This window comes from Salvia miltiorrhiza, chromosome 5 (genome assembly GCF_028751815.1).
Source record: "Salvia miltiorrhiza cultivar Shanhuang (shh) chromosome 5, IMPLAD_Smil_shh, whole genome shotgun sequence".
Taxonomy (NCBI): domain Eukaryota; kingdom Viridiplantae; phylum Streptophyta; class Magnoliopsida; order Lamiales; family Lamiaceae; genus Salvia; species Salvia miltiorrhiza.
In genome coordinates, this window is record NC_080391.1 from 16351366 (window position 1) to 16367466 (window position 16101).

General features: G+C 39.1%; 2 protein-coding genes across 6 annotated transcripts; one reads left to right on the forward strand and one right to left on the reverse strand.

The window, feature by feature from the left end:
* The first annotated feature begins 2452 nt into the window (after positions 1–2452).
* LOC130986374 (universal stress protein A-like protein) lies at positions 2453–5699 on the forward strand. Of its 4 annotated transcripts, none has more exons than XM_057909777.1 (7): positions 2453–2787; positions 3102–3193; positions 3279–3397; positions 3527–3601; positions 4232–4283; positions 4394–4486; positions 5181–5699. In XM_057909777.1, exons 1-5 carry the CDS (start codon positions 2604–2606, stop codon positions 4278–4280), a joined length of 519 nt encoding a protein of 172 aa, XP_057765760.1. In that variant the 5' UTR covers positions 2453–2603; the 3' UTR covers positions 4281–4283; positions 4394–4486; positions 5181–5699. The 4 variants fall into 4 exon arrangements, with proteins under 4 accessions (XP_057765760.1, XP_057765761.1, XP_057765763.1 ...); XM_057909778.1 differs by having other exon boundaries at positions 5187–5699; XM_057909780.1 differs by having other exon boundaries at positions 2455–2787; positions 3972–4283.
* LOC130986360 (endonuclease 2-like) lies at positions 3850–5584 on the reverse strand. Of its 2 annotated transcripts, none has more exons than XM_057909754.1 (9): positions 5448–5584; positions 5167–5341; positions 4985–5086; positions 4834–4889; positions 4677–4760; positions 4512–4604; positions 4367–4428; positions 4191–4264; positions 3850–4107 (listed from the first exon to the last, which is right to left on the reverse strand). In XM_057909754.1, the coding sequence occupies exons 1-9, from the start codon at positions 5556–5558 to the stop codon at positions 4013–4015; spliced, it is 852 nt and encodes a 283-aa protein (XP_057765737.1). In that variant the 5' UTR covers positions 5559–5584; the 3' UTR covers positions 3850–4012. The 2 variants fall into 2 exon arrangements, with proteins under 2 accessions (XP_057765737.1, XP_057765735.1); XM_057909752.1 differs by having other exon boundaries at positions 4179–4264.
* Positions 5700–16101: the final 10402 nt, after the last annotated feature.

The window sequence follows — 16101 nt, forward strand, 5'->3', positions numbered from 1 at the left end:
ATTCTCCATGACTTCACATTTAAATGCTTCAAAATAATTGAAATCTAAATTAATTTTAAATAAATAAGTTTAGATAAATGATTTGGTTTCGGGCTGTCACACAAAAGCTCCATGCCAACTCAACAAGACTCATGCACTCTGGCAGCAGATCACGAGAAAGCAAACCCAGCTCATTGTGAAGAGCATGTGCCAAAGCAATGCATTCTAGATCCTTCTCAGAGGACAATTGTAGCTCAATGACTTGTTCCATCTGTTGCATGGTGATTGGGTTTGTTACACCCAAGAGTATATTCTGATTATTTCTTTTTTGATGAAATTACAATATAAATAATACAAACCACACACACACCCCACCTAGTGGTTATTGTGGCCGAGAGTACTCGAACCTGTGACCTCTTGGACAACAGGCAACAATCCCAACCACTAGGCCATCCCAAGGGGACATATTCTGATAATTTCTTGATTTAGGGTTACGCAGTCGAAGCTTACTATGTATAGTGTGAGAGGTTTATTGTATCTGTAATGTTTTTATAATATCAATGAAAACACCTTCATTTTTCCCGATGAAGCATTCTCTATACTTAGCTTTTCTTTCATCCTCAAAATCAATTAACCGAAATCTGATTGCTGGAATCTCTCTTGCTGCACTTTGTTGCTCCATCGACTCGGGGCGGCCGAACAACCTGCAAAAACCTAACTACATGGCGGCGACCGAGTTCGCCAAGGTTCTACGATTAATCGATAGCTCTTTTCAAATAGTTCACAGATTTGGAGGTTATGAAATATAAGGTAAAATAGTAAATTTTAAATTATTTTATTTTAAATAGGGGCTATAAAAAGTAAATTGGGGGCTATGAATAGAATCACCCGTCTAGTTCTAGAAGAGTAACATGTGATCCACTTATCCTTTTCCTATACCCGATCCAGGCGTTTGGTTTGGTGGATGTGATAAATAAGATTGATAGAATTAGAGGATGATTAAAGTGCGGATCGAGTTATCCATCATGAGCTGAATTATGCAAACCAAACACTTTGTTATGTTGAATTATTTTATCAATCATGTCTTATCACTCAAACCAAACGCCTCTTTATTATAAAATGCGACGCCCCAATATATATCAATAATATTTCTGAATAAACTGAAACCGAATTTTTGGAATTATTGAACCGCACTATATGTTTCAATTTAAATATTGAAATAATCGCTCAAGCCTCAAATGTAATCACCCCGAATGCAAATAAGCCAGACAAAAAGATAAACTCCAAAACTTTATAATTTCTTCAAAAAAAAAAAAAACTTCTAATTCAATTTATTTTTTATAATTTATATATAAAAATTATTTTATAACTAAATTTTAATTACAATTTATTATTTCTATAGTATTATTTTGGGTGATTGGTGTATAAATACATGAACTTTACTCACCATTTGATATTTAACATAAACTTTAAATTCTAGTTATAAATACATGAACTTTACTTTCTTTTGGTATTTAACATAAATTTTAAAATATAGTTATAAATACATGAACTTTAAACTTATTAAAAAATTTACTGGTTTTTCATTTTTTTCAAATTAAAGCTGACTTGGAATGCCTGAATTTTGACGAGGACAATTTCTTGCTATAAAAATTAATCTTCATCGTTCAATTTTTGATCCATTTTTTTTTTTATTTCGAATTTTTGAATTAGGCTTTTTGAATGATGAAATTGGCTTTTTGAAATTCCCAAATCTTAAAGACGAAATTTGCTTTCTGAATTTGTGAAATTTGTAGACAAATTTTTATCGTTCACTTTCATATTAATTTTGGGTTATTTTCCTCTAACAAAAAATGACGACGCCGTATCTCAACGCCGAATTGTCCACATTAAGATTCCAGCATTCCAAGTAAATTTTAATTTGAGAAAAATGAAAAACGTGTCAAAAATTGAATAAGTTTAAAGTTCATGTATTTAAAACTATGTTTTAAAGTTTACGTTAAATATAAAAAATGAGTAAAGTTCATGTATTTATAATTAGGATTTAAAGTTCATGTTAAATACCAAAAAGTGACTAAAGGTTATGTATTTATACACCAATCACCCTCTTATTTTAAGTTTATATCTCTTCAATTTTATCTTTCTCTAACAATTTTTCCCCCTTTTATTTACAAGTTAATTATCTAATAACTTATAAACTTTTAAAATTACAGCTTATAAATTCTTTAAAATAACATTAGCAGAACACCTTAGACCGTTCAGACTAATGCGATTACGCGATCCAAATATATTAGGAAGTAATTGAAGCTAATCTCCAACTACAATATCCAAAATAATATAAGAAAATGTTTTTCATATTATTATTATTATAAATATTTTATAAGAAAATGGATTTGGTTGCAATATCCAAAATAAATCACAAATTGTTTTTCCTATTACTATTATTATAAGTATCTCCAACACACGTATATAGCTCTTTCCAGCGTATTCTACGTGAATCCAATTAGATTTCCGACACATGTAATCACAATTTAATGTTATTACAGCACTTAGATTCCAATAGAATCCTCTATAGAAAAAAGAAATCACTTTGAAAGAGAATTGAGTTGAAGAAAAATCAAGAAATGGATAAAAGCAGAGGTAAGAAGGTAATGGTGGCGATCGATGAAAGCGAGTTCAGCCTCTATGCTCTGGACTGGACCCTCCAGAATCTTCGAGAAACTCTAGAAGATTCCAAGCTCGTCATCTTCACTGCTCAGTCCGTCTCCGATTTCGGTTATCTCTATGCCTCATCGTATGGAGCTGCACGTATGTCTGCATAATTTTTTGTCTGATTACATTTCTTTAGTTTGATGTTCTTGATGGGAGGAATGACTTTATGTCAATCAACCAATATATCTGAAGATGCATAGCAATAATTTCTGAAGTTTGAGTCAAACTGTTTCTTTTTTCTTTTTTTTTTTCAATATTTATTTAAATTACGAAAAAAACAGAATTCTCTGTTGGATCGGATTAGGCTTAGCTGCAGTTAAATCGTAGTATTATTTATTTGTATTGATTATATCTAATGAATTCTTCTTTCTATTGACAAATTTCTAATTTCTTATCAACAAAATTTTCAGCTATTGAATTAGTTAGTTCTGTGCAAGAACACAATAAGAAGATTGCTGAAGCTTTGTTGGAGAAAACCAAGGGCATCTGTAGTCAATATGGGGTACTTCAAAATCTCAGTTATCAAAAATTCACTGATGAGCAGAGGTCGATAACATTTGACTAAAATCTTTGGTGTCGTGCTTCAGGTAACTGCCATCACAGTTACAGAAGTCGGAGAGCCTAAAGAAGTTATATGTGAAGCAGTGGAAAAGCTCAAAATAGATTTACTTGTGGTTGGCAGCCACGGCCGCAGAGGTTTGCAGAGGTTGGATTCTTTAACCTTTTTTTACTTTTATTTTCTTCTCATTTAGAGGAGTACTTATCTTTCATGTATTGTAACATTAATGCACTTGTTATCCCTGTTTCTTTTTTATGTTTGTGTGGATTTGAACAGGGTTTTTCTTGGAAGTGTTAGCAACTATTGTGTTCACAATGCCAAATGCCATGTTCTAGTGGTCAAGAAAAATGAGTGAGCCTCGTTATGCTTCATAAATAAGCACTTCATGTGCAGATCAAGTGTAGTTTCTGTCTTATGTTTGGTTTACTTGTTCTATTTCAGAATAATTCCATAACTCGTTGTGTGTAAGTGGCTCTTTTGTGTTGTGACAAACTGTCAAATTTCATGTTGTTCTAGTTGACTGTGAACTGTGAGAATGCTTCTGATCTCAACAAAAATAAACACATTGTGTGCAGATGACATAGCGGCGAAATGTTCGATTTTCTTGTTGTTTTAGTACTTGTTATTTGTTTTGATTGTTAAAAGTGAGTCTCCAATCATACAAGAAATTAGAATGGAATAAGCAGCATAATTTCTCACAAATTGGTACAAACTTGCATAGCTAAGGAGCCCTCTTGATCTTGAAAGAGTTGATATCATCTGTTATCCAAATATACTGTTAAGAGTAGCTGCCAATCTCACTCCGCCCTGAGCTAGCCTCATATTTACCACCGGATAACGGGACATGAAGTAGTCATCTGCAGAAGTCATACCTCATTGTTGATATATCATGATGTAGGAGAAGGAATGAGTAAGTCTAGAACATGACCTGTATATGTACCTTCAAGAACTGAGCCGTTATTGACTCCTTTGTATGCCCAGTCGCACGCTGCTTTTATCCCTTCAGATGCATATCTGCAGCAATAAGTAACAGGTATTCATGTTAATTATCTGCCTAGCTACATTGCTTTATGCAGTTTATTTGAAAGATATATTTCGTTCATTCTATAATCTTACGCGTCTGGACAAACTGTCTTGCTGCAGGCCTCCCATGCCTTTGCTTGGCTCGCCCACACTGTCTGTTTCAAAATCAAGAACTAGGACATATAACTACAGTAACTTGAAGAGGGATGCAAGGTAAGAATTGATAGTGATTGTATACCGTTATGTTTGTTTGGAGCGTGTTAATGAATTCGTCTACGTTGGAACTGTAGAACCTTTCTTCTGCAGTTTCAATAATACTGTCATCCCACACCTGTAGGATACGGATCAAACATAGTTTCTTCTCCAAAAAAAAACAAGACTTTTAGGTGGGAATTGAACTTACATGATGAAGTACTGTTTTAGTTGTGTACCAGTGCACAGCAATAGTATTTCCTCCCCTGTCTGAAGTAAATCCCACATGTAAAGGCTGCACCATTAGATTCATTTTAGTTTCTTCATCACCAAAACCTTAGTCGAATCGAAAACCAGATCATTGTAACCTGATGGATGTCCCCAATGAAATGAGCTAGGAAGAGAAGCGCTTCAGTGAGATTATCTAGTTTTCATTCAGTGAAATCCATTTAAGTTAAAATTCACAAAAACAAAGAAAAGAAAAAGAGGAAATCGAGATTGAAGATTGAAACATGGTACATTGAGAATTTCCAGTGCCATATGCCATAAGCTGATTAGTGTAATTGTAGATTGCTCCAGCTACACATCTATCTTCTATTCCATCTTCATCTTTGCAATCCCCTGAGTTTCAAAAGTAAACATGTTATAAAGTTCATCTATTTGGTTTCCTCTATGTTTTGTTGTATTAAATGTGAGCTCACTCTTGTATTGATAGGAACAGAGTTCATCCGGAGTGTCAATGTAATGAAGGGGTGACGACCAGTGGTAACGGAACCTAACTCGGTCAGCCCACGAGCACAAGCTACCGAGATCATTACCAGCATATGCAGGCAGCAGTTGGGACACAGCGTCGGCAGCAGCTTTGCTCAACCTCGGCTGCGACAAAGAGGGCACCCTTCAGGTCGTGCAACGACATCGGATAAAAGTACGAGAATAGTCGCAACAATATGAAAGACAATATGAAAAGGTTGAAATAATTAACCTGAGCAAGTCTACAAGTAATGAGATGGCCATCAACCCCCCAGCCATGGGCAGCGGAGGTAAAACATATCAAAGTTGCAAATGCTAGGATGTGAACTTGGTATAACTCCATTTTGGTTTCTTTCTGCTTTATCGAAACCTTACTATTAGTGTTTGGAGAGAGTGTGATCGAATATTTGTGGAGCAGCCTGTGTGAACTGTGAGAAATATTTCAACTAATTAGTTAAAGGGACCTTTTTTCCGTTTTGAGTAATGAGATGTATACATTCGGAAAGTGACAACCTTATTATTGGAGAAAGCTGCTCAAACTGGACGCTTTCCTTCATACTTTGTTCACACGTAACGGCACGGTGGTATGCTTTCAAACGGTCTCTTCGGAAAGGGTTGTAATTGAATTCTTTGTCTCACGATACTAATTAAATAATTAATGTGTGATATACTTCAAAATTGCGAATTTGAATTTATATATGAAAATAAATATATTTTATCATAATTATGAAGAATTTCGTATATAAAAAGAAGTTTTATCTTTGTTCGGAATTAATGAAATTATAATATACGTATATATGCATCTCACCTCCTTAATGTAGTATATAGATCTAAATCATAGCTTTATATCTAGATTTTTTTTTTTTTTTTTTTGAGGGAAACGGGAGAGAACTTTATTGATCACAAGTGCATGGTAAATGAAAATGACCCTCCACAGCCAACGGGGGTTCATTCCAAACATGTTGTGACGGTAAATCTCTCGCAATCTTTGCTAGAAAATGAGCAATAGTGTTACGTTCTCTGCTAACATGAAAGAGTTGAAGATCCGGCAACGACAACAGTTCCTTACGGTAAAAGGCAGCCAAGACGCCCACCTCTGAGATATTCCTTTCACCCGAAACAATCGCCTCGCAAGCACGCTTGCAATCGGACTCCAACCGACCACAGGAAAGGCCAAGTTCTTTAAGCCACGACAACGCCTCTTTGATTCCCATAAGCTCGCCTTCTTCCACCCTGTGAAGTCCCTGAAAACGAAGGGATTTACCATGCATGAACTGCCCTTCATGATCACGAATCACAATACCAATGCTTGTAGCGTTGATGTCGGAGAAGAAAGCTGCGTCCACTCCACAATGAATAGAGCCAGCCGGCAGATGGTGCCACCCTACGCAGGTGACAGCAGGGGGCGTCTGGGGGTTCTGTGCAGCTCGCTTCTTCCGCGCTAACAGCCACTCCGCCCGACATTCAGCTGCCATGGAAAAAGAGCGATATGGGGAAGAAAGGGCACCCTTCCAGATGACACCATTTCGATCCTTCCATATTTGCCACATTACCATGCAAACCCTTGCTTTCACCTCCTCATTGCTGCCCCCAATAATCTGGAAGAGGGCCGCCCTAAAAGAGTCATTGCTGTTCGTGAGATTATGGATGAACTGCTGTAAGTTGCCTGCATTCCAGCAAGCCTCTGCAAACGGGCAAAAGAAAAACGTGTGCCACAGGTTCTCGAAGCTAGTCTTACAAGTTTCACATTCTCCACCAACCGCGACACCACGAGATAACAACTGCTCTTTAGAGGGGATATTATTGCGAGCAGCTCGCCAGAGGAAGTTTCGTACCTTTGGAGGGACTTTAACTTTCCACAGCTTGCTCCAGAGACCGTCAACACTGTACATAGTATCAAGGGTAAGTGAGCTCGCTAACTTATAAGCCGTTTTCACAGTATACCTTCCTTTCTCCTCAAAGTGCCACACCAACTTGTCCGGGCCAGGGTTGGACATAAGGGGAATGCCAAGAGCAGATTGGGCGTCAGCGTCACCCAAAAGATCATGCAGCAGCTCCGTATCCCATCTGCCAGTAGTTGGATTCATGAGGTCACAGACGCGGGTACCATCAAGACCCGGAGGACACATAGCAGAAACTCGAAAGCCATCATCTTTCCGAAGCCATGGATCCTCAAAGACTCGGGCTGTCCTCCCGTCTCCGATTCTCCATCGAACACCCCTCTTGACTAAATCTTGAGCAGAGATGATGCTACTCCACGTGAAGCTTGGGCTGTGTCCTACTCGAGCAGTAAGAAAATCGCCATTCGGGAAGTACTTCGCCTTTAGAATCCTGCAGACAAGAGCATCCTGATCCTCCAAGAGCCGCCACCCCATCTTTCCTAACAATGCCAAGTTAAGGAGTTGCAGGCTCCTGAAACCGAGACCACCCAGTTGCTTGTCAACACATAAGCGATCCCATTTCATCCAACTTATGCCACGACCATTTCCGCCCTTGTTGCTCCACCAAAAGCTATTCATAAGTCTTTCCATCTCGTCTGTTAAACTGGTAGGTAAGGAGAAGATGCCCATACAATAAGAAGGAATAGCCTGAGCTACGCCTTTGATTAAGATCTCCTTTCCGGCCTTTGACAGCTTCTTATTTTGCCACCCTTGAATCTTATTCCACATACGGTCACGGAGATATTGGAAGATCTCCCTCTTTTTTCGACCCACAAGGGACGGAAGTCCGAGATATCGGCCTGTATTCAAAGGAGTAGAGACTCCAAGAGCCGAAGAGGTCTCCAAGCGAGTCTCATCATCAGTGTTGCGGCTGAAGAAAATCCCTGATTTTTGGTAGTTGATAGCCTGACCCGAGGCTATCTCATATACGCTTAAAACTCTCTTGAGATTGGCACATTCCCTCGGCGTGGCACGGCAAAAAAAGATGCAATCATCCGCGAACATTAGGTGAGAGACAGCCGGACCCCCGCGGCCCATCTGAATGCCGTGGAGACTGCCACTAGCAACCTCGTGCCTAACCATAGCCGAGAGGCCTTCGGCACATAAAATGAAAAGATAAGGGGAGAGAGGATCCCCTTGCCTAAGACCTCTCCCCGGGTGGATAGGACCAGCCACCGTACCATTAATCAGAACTTCATAAGAGACGGACCGAACACAAAGCCGCATCCACGCGCGCCACTTCTCACAGAAACCGAGGCGGTTGAGAATAGCCTCGAGATAGTTCCAGTCAACACGGTCGTAAGCTTTGCTTATGTCAACTTTGAGAGCAATGCTGCCATGCTTCCCTCTGATCTTGCGTTTCATAGAATGAATTGCCTCAAAGGCAATGAGGATGTTGTCCTGGATGAGTCTCCCCTCCACAAACGCCGACTGAGCTCTGTCGATAAGATCCGGGAGAGCCGCTTTCAGCCTGTTGCATAGAACTTTGGACAAGATTTTGTACAGGACATTGCAAAGAGCTATAGGGCGCAAGTCCTTCATGGTGGATGGCGACTCGACTTTTGGAATGAGAGAGATCAAAGTATGGTTGAGATTGGGGGGAAACTGCTCGCTGTTCAGCCACGAAGTGCAACAATTGACAATCTCGGGACCAAGCATCCCCCAAAACTTTTGGTAAAATTTTGGGTTGAAACCGTCCGGACCAGGGGCTTTGTCCGGGTGCATCTGCATCACAGCAATTTTAAATTCCTCCTCCATGAAAGGTCTGGTAAGATTTTCATTCAACCTCTCATCAGCACACGGTTGGAGCCGATCCAGAACATGATGGAAATTGACATCACTAGTAGAAGCATCAAAAAGATTTTCAAAGTAAGAGATAGCAGTAGTTCGCAGCTCTGCCTCTCCCCCAGTCCAAGAGCCATCCTCACGTTGAAGTTTGATAATTCTGTTTCATTTCTTTCTCGCCGAAGCCATAGCGTGGAAGAATTTAGTATTTGAGTCGCCATTCTTGAGCCAGTGTTGCTTGGCTCTTTGTTTCCAATGCTCCTCTTCTCGGAGCAAAAGAGAAGCGAGATCTGCCCTGGCTTTCCTCAACTGAGCTATGGAAAATGGATCATCGCGGCCTTGCATAGAAGAAATACGCCTCTGGAGCTTAGCTTTGGTATCCCTATCATGTTTACGGAGGTGAGTAGACCAGATAGACAGAGAATCCGAGACCGCCGCGAGACGATCGGTGATGTTGATATCATGAAGATTTGTCCAGCAGTCTCTAACCACATTTGGCAGATCGGGTTCCAGGCACCATTTATTCTCAAACCGAAATCTGCGATTAGGTCTATGAGTACCCAAGCCACTGCATTTCAAGAGGATTGGTACGTGATCAGACATGGGAGCTGACAAAGGAGTGAGTGTAGCATCCGGGAAAAGGTTTTTCCAGTCGGAGTTTGCCATAGCTCTATCAAGGCGTTCTTCCACAAAGTTTGCGGTGCCCAGCCCCCTCGACCAGGTGTATTGATAGCCTGTAAGAGGGACGTCGGAGATACCGCTTTCCAAAATCGCAGCTCTGAATCCCGAAAAAAGCCAAGTTGGGTGATCAACACGGCCTCTCTTTTCGCCGGGGTCGAGTAGATCGTTGAAGTCCCCCATGATCAGCCATGGGAGAGAGCTGGTTCCCGCCAAATGCCGAATTAAATTCCAAGAGTCCCGTCTTCGACTCCTTTCCGGGAAACCATAGAAGCCCGTGAGCCGCCATTCACCATTCATGTCCGAAACCTGTACATCAATATGATTTCGGGAATAGCCAAGAACCTTGCAAGTAGAAGAAGATCTCCAGAGTAGACAGAGCCCTCCACTGCGTCCCACACAGTCCACCGTTAGATAGCCATCAAACTTAAGTCGCACACGAATGTCTTCCAAGCGTTGTCGATGCGAGATGGTCTCACACAAAAAAATGAAATCGGGCCGATGAACTCTAACGAGTTCGAGAAGAGTGGGAATCGCAAGAGGTTGGCCCAACCCCCTGCAATTCCAGCCTAACGAATTCATTGGGCCCGGCCGACTCCGACACCGGAGCCCGCCGATACAAGTTGCTGGTCATCGGAGTTATCCTCGGTAGCCCCTGCAGGAAAGCTCTCCGATGAAGTGGGTATGTCACGTCCCATAGAGATGGCGCCACGTCTGCGTTTTCTCTCTTCATGGTAGGCCAAAGATGACTCATCAACTGCCATGTCATCATTGGAAATAAATCTTTGACTAATGTCCTGTAAAGCCAGACGGTTATGATTTGGAGGGATCTCATGCCTAGAAATCAGGGTATCATTTAACAGCAATGATAAGGGCCGATTTTCTTGGTCTTTCCTTTTCGGGATGGAAAATAACGCCTCCGTGGGAACCCTAGCATCCGCCGCCTCCTTGCTAGTGGTTCCCCCATCAGCTTCGGATCTCAGCCATTTATCGCCGGCAAGAGAACTGACACGACGATCCGCCGCTTTGAGCCAAGCACCCCACTCCCGTTCCTTATCCTTTGTCGCTGGATTGAACTTAAGTTCACAGAAGTTCTCAGAGTGTCCGAGCCTTCCACAGAGGAAGCAAAACACATTTAGTCTTTCATATTTGAAGTTAACAACAAAAGAAGTACCATCCTTATTCTTTATTTTCTTGAACCGTTTGAGAGGGTCCGAGACACGGACTCCGACTCTAACTCGCATATATTGCCGCCAAACTCCAGAGGAATTCGAGCAATCATACTCCAGGAAAGTTCCAATAAAATTACCGAGAAGACGTCCGACTCCTTCGGTGAGAAAGCCGGCTGGTAGATCATGTATTTGAATCCAGAAAGGAAGGTAATCCAAGGGCACGCTGAGCGGAAATTCCCCACGTTTGAGACGGTGGAGGAGCAGGGGAAAATTTCCAAATGCCCAAGGGCCTCCATCATAAACACGTTGCAGATCAAGCTCGTGAAAGAATTGAAAAATAAACCTGCCCTGCCCGATGTCCTTCATGAAGACGCCTTTCCCCGGCCGCCACACACTAGCAAGCCGACTCCTCATGAGATTGAAATTGATGGGCTGATCTGTGAGAAACCGCCCCACCAGACATAGATCGACTGGAACATTTGAATCACCGGTGATTGCATCATCAAGCAGGAGTTCGTCATCCTCATTTGACAGGTTAAGCCCAGCCATTCTATCTTCCATCGGAGAACAAATGGTGAAGAGATGGGTGAAAAGGGGAAAACAAGGGTTCTCAACAAGGGAGAAAAACAAGGCTCTCGACTAGGGAGAGAAAAAATAATAAATTTTGAAAATTCTTTATATCTAGATTTTTTAAAGACAAATATTGGGGTGTTTTGTGTGATGTTCTATTTTATAAAGGGTAATTCTGGCAAAAAAAATTCAGGTTTTGCATGCTGTCGTTTTTATCTAGAGTGATTTATCCTTCTTCTTCGGAACTTTTATCCTTTTTTTTCACGCGATTTTTTTTTACCTTCAATTCTTCGACATGATTCATCCTTCGCAATTATTCTTATCGGCTACGATTCTTCTTTTTCTACTTCTTTTGCGATTTGTTTTTAGTTCGTGTGATTTATGCTCTTCAATTTAGCGTGATTTATCCTCTGGAATTACTCTTTTTTAATATGTGCGATGGAAAGTATGTGTTTGACGGGAGGTAATGTTCCTATGCAATTTCTTGTGCTCTGCAATTTATGCGATTCATTCTCTTTTAATTTCTTCAAAATGGTGTATCATTGGCGATGTTATCTATCAAAGACGCTACCAAGAGAACAAGGAAGTACCTTTTAAACCATAGGTTTCCTTCCTTCATGGCTAGTATTACATCAACGATTTGTTAAGTGTGTTATCCTTTATTAATTTGTTATAAAAAAAGAATACCATTATGTCAATATGTCATTTTTCTCATTTCTTTCTTCCCTTGTGATAAAACATTCCCTTTAGGAAAATTAAACATCTTTCTCCTTAATTCTCAAAGTTGTACCCTTTTTCAGTTGTATTTCAAAGTCCCTATAGATGGTAAGTCTTTAATAATTTAACCTTCAAATTAAATTGATCAAGATGTTACCAAATCCTAGGTCTTTAATGTTTGATCTTTGCTTTTCTATTGAACTTCTCAATTGCATCAACTAGAGAATAGGGTGTCGTTCTGCTTGTTAATACGTGGAATAATTCTGAGTCTAATTCATCGTCTACCTTTGGCTGCTTCCTTTTTATGTTTATATGCTTCCTTGATCTTTTTCTATTTATGTTCCTGAGAGTCTGCTGTCGAATTCTCATAGCTCTTTGCCATTGATTCCTTGAGTAGCTTCTGAGAGCTCTTTGAGTTTTCCCCATGTACTTGTATGATATTTATTGTTCTCATTTTTGTGTCTTACATCATTTTTAAAAAATGTCAATGTTAATATACACAATTATGCATGAATAATAATTATAATATGCATATAAGATCATCTTTTATGTAAAATATGTATTATTAACATCAGATTCCCCCTATCGATGGCGTCCCTATGGCGTTTAGCCCCCTAAAGTCAGGGGGGAGAGGAGCGTTGCCCACTACCTGAACGTGGCTTTTTGGCACCAATCCCCCCCTCCCCCCGTTACTTAACGGAGCTTAACACCGTTAGAATACATATATATATATATATATATATATATATAGGGTGCGGTTATAGTGAGAACCACACTTATCGTGAGAACATAAGAACCATTAAAATCAATGCATCTACTATATAAATTAATGCATTCGCTATTAAATTTAATGCATCCGAAAATAATAAATTTTTTGCTCCCTTCAAGATTCGAACCCAGGATCTGCATTCATCCACCAAGATGATGCATCCACCGTAGATCTTGATGATCGAATGGTTTAAAATGGTTCTCTGTTCTAATTTTATTTAATGGTTCTTATTTGAACCTCTCCCTATATATATATATATATATAGGGTCAAGTTAAACAGAGAATTATTATATATTTCATTTTGAACAAGTCTATACATTTTACGAACAGATTAACATAACTAACGAACAGACGTATTTAGTAAAAAAAGAGAAAAACTCGCCACCAACAGGATTCGAACTCGGGGCAAATTGCTGTTCATGCGGTACATTGATCTGTTCATAAAAATTGTAGATCTGTTCGTTTTTATTTCACGAATTCTCTATTCTCTAAATATTTAGCATTCTCTGTTTAACTTTTCTCTCTCTCTCTCTCTATATATATATATATATAGGGAGAGGTTCAAGAAAGAACCATAAATAAAAGAAGATCGGAGAACCATTTTCAGCCATTCGATCATCAAGATCTACGGTGGATGCATCATCTTGTTGGATGAATGCAGATCCTGGGTTCGAATCCTGAAGGGAGCATTTTTTTATAATTTTTTTAGTGCATTAATTTTAACAGCGAATGCATTAATTTTTACAGTGGATGCATTAGATTTGATGGTTCTCCCGTTCTCACAAATAATGTAGTTCTCTCTAGAACCACACCCTATATATATATATATATATATATATATATATATATATATATATATAGGGGGCCGCTCCAATGAGACCCCCTAATTTTAGTGAGATTTAGGGCACGATCTGGTGCGTTTATTTTATCAATCCTATGGCTGATATTATATCTGGAGGGTGATTTTTTTTCGCAGGGTTCGAATCCTGGAGGGAACAGAATATTTTAAATTTTTCTATTCATCAGTATATACTGCATTGTTCATCAGTATATACGGCCCTGTTCATCAGTATATATGTCTTATTCATTACGAATTTTTTAAATTTTATTTTTCATCAGTATATACATCTTGTTCATTAGATATACGTTTTATTCATTAGTATTATATGTCTTATTCATTGTACTCATGTTACACGAAAAATAGGGGGTCTCACTGGAGCGCGCCCCTATATATATATATATATATATATATATATATATATATATATATATATATATAATCTCACTAATAAGCTGCAGCTTCCGGCGACACCACGCCACCGCTGCGTCTGTTCCATAAATCCTTCTTTCCTGTTCAGGTGAAATTGCCGCCATGGCTTAGGCGTCGCCGTTTCTCGGTATTCGAGGAGGCTTGCCGCCGTTGCCCTCAAGTCTCTTTCTCCCCAAATCACTCTCTCTCACGTATTTACGCATGCAATAACGGATGAAACCCAAATTTCCCTCTGAATACACACGCTCGAGGGAGAAAGGGATGAGCCCTAATCCCTCTACGCTGTTTAGGTCCATCGTCTCCGTTACTGTTGGGGCCGGGCCAGCGAGCCAGCCCCAAGCCCTTTCCTTCCCAGATTAGCCGATGTTGCCATTAAAATCTAAGTGACGTCGTCACCAATAGGTCCCAAATCCAGCGAGGCCAAAGCTCGGTCTCACCCCTCTCTCTCGACTCCCTTTTCATCTCAGTTACCGCCGCCGTCAATTGAGCGGCGAGTCGGCGATGCCACAATGAAGAGTAGCCCGACGGTGGAGCTTGAGAGAGAGGAGTGGTGGTGTACGACGGTGGTTTAGCAGACGGTGGTGGGGAGGAAAGAGAGAGAAAGAGAAAGAGTTGGGGCCCACCTGAATTAAAAGTAAAAAATAAAAAGTATTTATTCTAACGGTGTTAAGCTCCATTAAGTAACAGGGGGTAAATTGGTGCCAAAAAGCCACGTTCAGGTAGTGGACAGCTCTCCCCCTGACTTTAGGGGGCTAAACACCATAGGGACGCCATCAATAGGGGGCAATCTGGTACTTAACCCTTAATATTATTGATCTTTTTTCTTGTTGTAATATAATTAATAAAAGTTTATGATTGCACTAAAAATACGCTTTCAATTTATTTTAAAGTTAAGATATATAATTAGTTGGTCTTCTTGACAATTTATTATTTTATTACGTTATTGTCTTCTGTATTTGGAGAAAAAGAAAGAAAGGATAAAGGAAACAAAGACTATTAAATAGAATAGACATTAGATATGTGTGTTATTCTATTGATAGAGTGAATAACTTTTGAGAAAATAAATTAAATTTTTATGGACGGTAAACTATAGTAAGATTTTATATAACCTAACAGATGTAACAAAGCACTACAAAAATTTGATTATTTGTCACCGGCCATATTTTTGGTCGGTAAAAAACAAAGAGTACTAACATGAAATTGTTGATGAGTGGTGATGGAAGAACTATTGTGCCACAACAACAAGAAGAGCATTTGTTTGTTGACAATGACTTTATACTTTTTCTTTTCGTCGCACCACACACATGTACGTTAAATGTGCCAAAAATAATCAGAATTTGTTTGTTGACACTTGACAGTGATATACTCCAACACTTTTCTTCTTATTCTTCATTAGAATATAAAATAGAAATAGATTTATATTGTTAGTCTATTCATAATTTAATGATAGAGATTTAATCTTAAAAAAAATATATAAATATATAAATTTTATATAGAACACGTACGAATTTATAGTATAAATGTTTAAATTGCAAAAATTAATTTTTATGCTTCCTATGAATTCGAACCTAGAACCATGAATTTATCCAATAAGGTGATGAATCAATCGTAAATCTTAATAATCTAAGGATTGAGTGTAGTTCATATTTTATATTTCAAGATGTGTTTTTATTTTAGCTTCCTCTTACAGGATAGAGTTAGATTACATATTTATTTTAAAATAGAAGCTATAATCGTAAAATTATGATTAATTATAGGGTTAATTACGCCAAAAATCATGAACTATACCTCCATTTCCAAATTTACCATGAACTTTGTTTTTTATCAGCAATTCCATGAATTTAAAGGGTTGATCAATTTTTCCATGACTTTCAAAAATCCCCAAATTGAATGCTGACATGGCATCGCCGGCAATGACATGGCATCGCCGGAACTGAATCAAAACGACGCCGTTTAGTTGGGGGGTAAAACAACGTCGTTTTGAG